General features: G+C 32.7%; 1 protein-coding gene across 1 annotated transcript; it reads right to left on the bottom strand.

The window, feature by feature from the left end:
* Positions 1 to 326: 326 nt before the first annotated feature.
* LOC139901428 (uncharacterized mitochondrial protein AtMg00810-like) lies at positions 327 to 1,703 on the bottom strand. Its single transcript, XM_071884145.1, has 2 exons — positions 1,308 to 1,703; positions 327 to 791 (listed from the first exon to the last, which is right to left on the bottom strand). The coding sequence occupies exons 1-2, from the start codon at positions 1,701 to 1,703 to the stop codon at positions 327 to 329; spliced, it is 861 nt and encodes a 286-aa protein (XP_071740246.1).
* Between the last annotated feature and the right edge of the window lie 2,235 nt (positions 1,704 to 3,938).

Consider the following 3,938-nt stretch of genomic DNA (forward strand, 5'->3'; position numbering starts at 1 on the left):
TTGTTCGACCGCACGGGCTTGGTGGGTTTAATTTAAGGTACAAGTTCCATCATTCCCAACCCATTCCTAAATAGACTGAAGGTCTCCTTTTTCAGAGGCTTAGTAAAGATATCAGCAATATTTTCGAAGAAGTCTACCTTATCAATCACGATATTACCCTTTTGGACATGAGCACGAAAAAAGTGGTGCCTAATGTCTATTTGTTTAGTCCTAGATTATAATATTTGATTTTTAGATAGGTCTATAGCACTCGTATTATCACAACAAATGGGTATTTCATAAGAGATGATACCGTAATCGATGAAGGTTGGTTTCATCCATAACACTTATGCACATGCTCTTCCTACGGCAACATATTCCGCTTCGGTAATAGATAGTGAAACAGATGTTTGCTTCTTGGAGAACCATGATGTTAAGCAAAGTCCGACAAATTCACATACACCACTTATGCTCTTTCGATCAATCAACGATCCTCCATGGTCGGAATCCGCAAAGCACATAATGTCAACACCGGTGAACTTTGGATACCATAGACCAAGATGCATGGTACCTTTCAAGTATCTAAAGATTCGTTTGACCGCTTCTACGTGAGACATTTTGGGATTCTCTTGGAATCTTGCACACAAGCACATGCTATACATAATATCAGGTCGACTCCCCGTTAAATATAGAAGAGAACCAATCATTCCTCTATACTTGGTACTATCGAATGAATCTCCTTCTCTTTCAAGTGTAAGCTTAATATTGGTGGCCATTGGAGTGGCCATAGGCTTTGAGTTTTCCATTCCAAACTTTTTGAGTATATCATGAATATACTTTTGTTGATTGATGAACATTCCATCTTCTAGTTGCTTAATTTGGAGTCCGAGAAAGAACTTGAGTTCACCCATCATGCTCATTTCAAACTCTTCATGAATTAACTTTGAAAACTCATTGCTAAGAGACTCGTTAGTAGAACCAAATATAATATCATCAACATATATTTGAACAATAACCAAATCATTTTCATGTTTTTTGACGAATAATGTATCATCAATTTTTCTCATTTCATATCCATGATTAATAAGGAAGGTTCTAAGTCTCTCATACCAAGCTCTAAGAGCTTGTTTGAGTCCATATACGGCCCTTTTAAGTTTAAACACATGATAAGGTTTTTCAAAATCTTCAAAGCCCAGAGGTTGTGACACAAATACTTCTTCATTGATAACACCATTTAGAAAAGCACTTTTGACATCCATTTGATATAGTTTTAAGTTTTTAGCACATGCATATGCAAGAAGTATTCTAATGGACTCTAGTCTAGCTACAGGAGCAAAGGTCTCATCGTAATCGATTCCTTCTTGTTGGTTATACTCTTGTGCGACTAACCTTGCTTTATTTCTAACAACCTTCCCATCTTCATCTAGTTTGTTCCTATATACCCATTTAGTTCCTATGATATTTTGCTCACTTGGTAGGGGAACCAAATCTGATACGTCACTCCTTTGGAATTGATTTAATTCCTCTTGCATGGCTTGTACCCAACTCTCATCTAATAAAGCTTCCTTGACGTTTTTGGGTTCTACTTGGGAGATGAATGCATAGTTTGCAACTAGATTGAATATTTGTGATCGTGTGGTTCTAGTGTTGATATCTCCTATGACTTGATCTATTGGATGATCCTTAATATGTTTAAGGTAGGTTGTGTGAAACGACATGTCCATATTACTATAAATGTAGTACGTTATTCATTGGTCCCATAGCGAGATATTTGACCTATATATGATACGTTTTTAGAAAATATTGTATTCGTTTCATAAAAAGCACACCATTATTATACATAATGCATGTTTTAAACAAGTGGGCGATTATTTAAGGAATAATCCCCATATTACATAAATACTACACACGTGACATAAAAGTCGAATATATTACATGACAAAGGTTTTATTGAATGCAACACTTTAGTTAAACAAAAGCATGAGACTCCATGCACAGCTTGCTCAGATAATGCAATAGCGGAAGACTTTCTTAAGTACCTGAGAATAAACATGCTTAAACAGTCAACACAAAGGTTGGTGAGATATATAGGTTTAAAGCTATCATCGATATAAATACAGACCACAAGATTTCATAGTTATAAATATTTCAATAAAGATATTCTATAAGTTGTTGAGCGCTTCGGTAACCATACTTAACCAATAATGTGGCATATTCCCTTTATTATGAAATCTCCCTACACTGTACCAAGTATAGTAAAAACGAAGTACTATGCAACCATTTACGATACTAGAGCGACTAGCCCGGTTGGGGTTGTCAAACCCGATAGATCTATCAATAGGATTCGCGCTTACATGTTCTTACAACATGTAAATATTAGTTACCAAGCTATTAGGGAAGATATGTAAGGTGGTACAACTCAACGTAGAATATATTTTAAGTACTTGTGTCCATATCGTAAAACATAAAATGCATGTATTCTCATCCCAAAATATTTTTAGAGTTGAAAAATGGGACTATATACTCACGGTAGTAAGATAGCGAAATAATAAGTTTTCAACTTATTAAAATATAGCCGACGTCCTTGGATTCACGAACCTATAACAATAATAATGATTCAGATAATAATACATGTCAACAAAATTAATATAGCAAGTTCATAGAATACTTATATAATAATTTTTAACATTTTATGTTAGTAGTCCATTGTTAGTAGTCCTTTGTTAGTAGTCCATTGTTAGTAGTACTTTGTTAGTAGTCCAAAATAGTCCGAAAAGTCCAAAATAGTCCAAAAAGTCCAAAATAGTCCGAAAAGTCCAACAGTCCAATAATCGGTATATATATATATATAATCTTAGAATTATCCCATGGCGTATTGTGTACATATTGTCTTGCATCAATCCAGAGACGTGTTGACTTAGGATTTATCAAAACGTATTGTATACGTATTGTCATGGAACGTACCAAGATTATTATATATATACAATCTCGGAATCAATCAAGATTATTATATTTTGTTATACTAATGATAACATGTCCAAATATATATAGGATATAGGAAAAGTTAGCAAGGATATGGTTAATATAGTTTTTATAAGATGAATTTCGTCCATACAATGTTAATTTTAGCAGATTTTGTTTTGCTTGCCAAATATTCATTACAACTCCGTTTAAAGTGAATCAAATTGCTATGGATTCCTTAAGAAGTTAATTTTTCAAAAACAATTCAAAAAGTTCAGCCCAAGTAGTAATTTTTAGAGTTTTACCCTATTTTTGTGCCGGTGGTCAGATTAGGAAGAATCCCGACATCCACCCGATATATGATTTTTGATAAAATACTTCCACTTTGTCTAAAATCTTGAAAAAATTACTAGAAGTCTTATTTACATATATTAACATATTAACAAAGTATTAGCCTCGAACTCAAAGTCTAAGATAGGTTTTTAATTCCCAACCCAAAACAGCCCGCTTTTTACCGAATGGAGATTAAACGATATATGTTAAGTTTCAAGGTGTTCTTCATATGTACAAGTTATAAATTCTTATATTAACTTAATATAACATCATAATACATATAAATAATTATTATTAGAGTTAAGCTAGAAATATTAGATTAGTTTTTCAAACAAGTTTAGAATCAACTAAACTATGTTCTAGTTTATAAACTCTTATATAGATAACTATAAACATATGAATTGAACAAGAGTTGAAGTAGAGTTTTTACCTCAAGTTTAGAATGTAAAGTTGCTGGAAAGAAGTAGTAGAACAAAACTTGAGAGAATTCTTGCAAGTGTGTGTGAAAATTGGAAGTAAAATTTGGAAAATGAATGTGTAAAAATGAGTTAGAAATGGTGCGTATTTATAGTCTTATAAATTTGGTTTTTAGTGAAAAATATCTAAGATATGTTAAAATGTATTAAGTCATGCATGACATATTATTCCATTAATGCATATTTCTA

The sequence above is a fragment of the Rutidosis leptorrhynchoides genome, chromosome 3 (assembly GCF_046630445.1).
Source record: "Rutidosis leptorrhynchoides isolate AG116_Rl617_1_P2 chromosome 3, CSIRO_AGI_Rlap_v1, whole genome shotgun sequence".
Classification (NCBI taxonomy): Eukaryota; Viridiplantae; Streptophyta; class Magnoliopsida; order Asterales; family Asteraceae; genus Rutidosis; species Rutidosis leptorrhynchoides.

Coding starts and splice junctions, on each gene's coding strand:
- LOC139901428 (XM_071884145.1), bottom strand. CDS start 1,703: ATGGACATGTCGTTTCACACAACCTACCTTAAACATATTAAGGATCAT. Junction 792..1,307: donor ACGATGAGACCTTTGCTCCT/GTAGCTAGACTA, acceptor ATACTCAAAAAG/TTTGGAATGGAAAACTCAAA.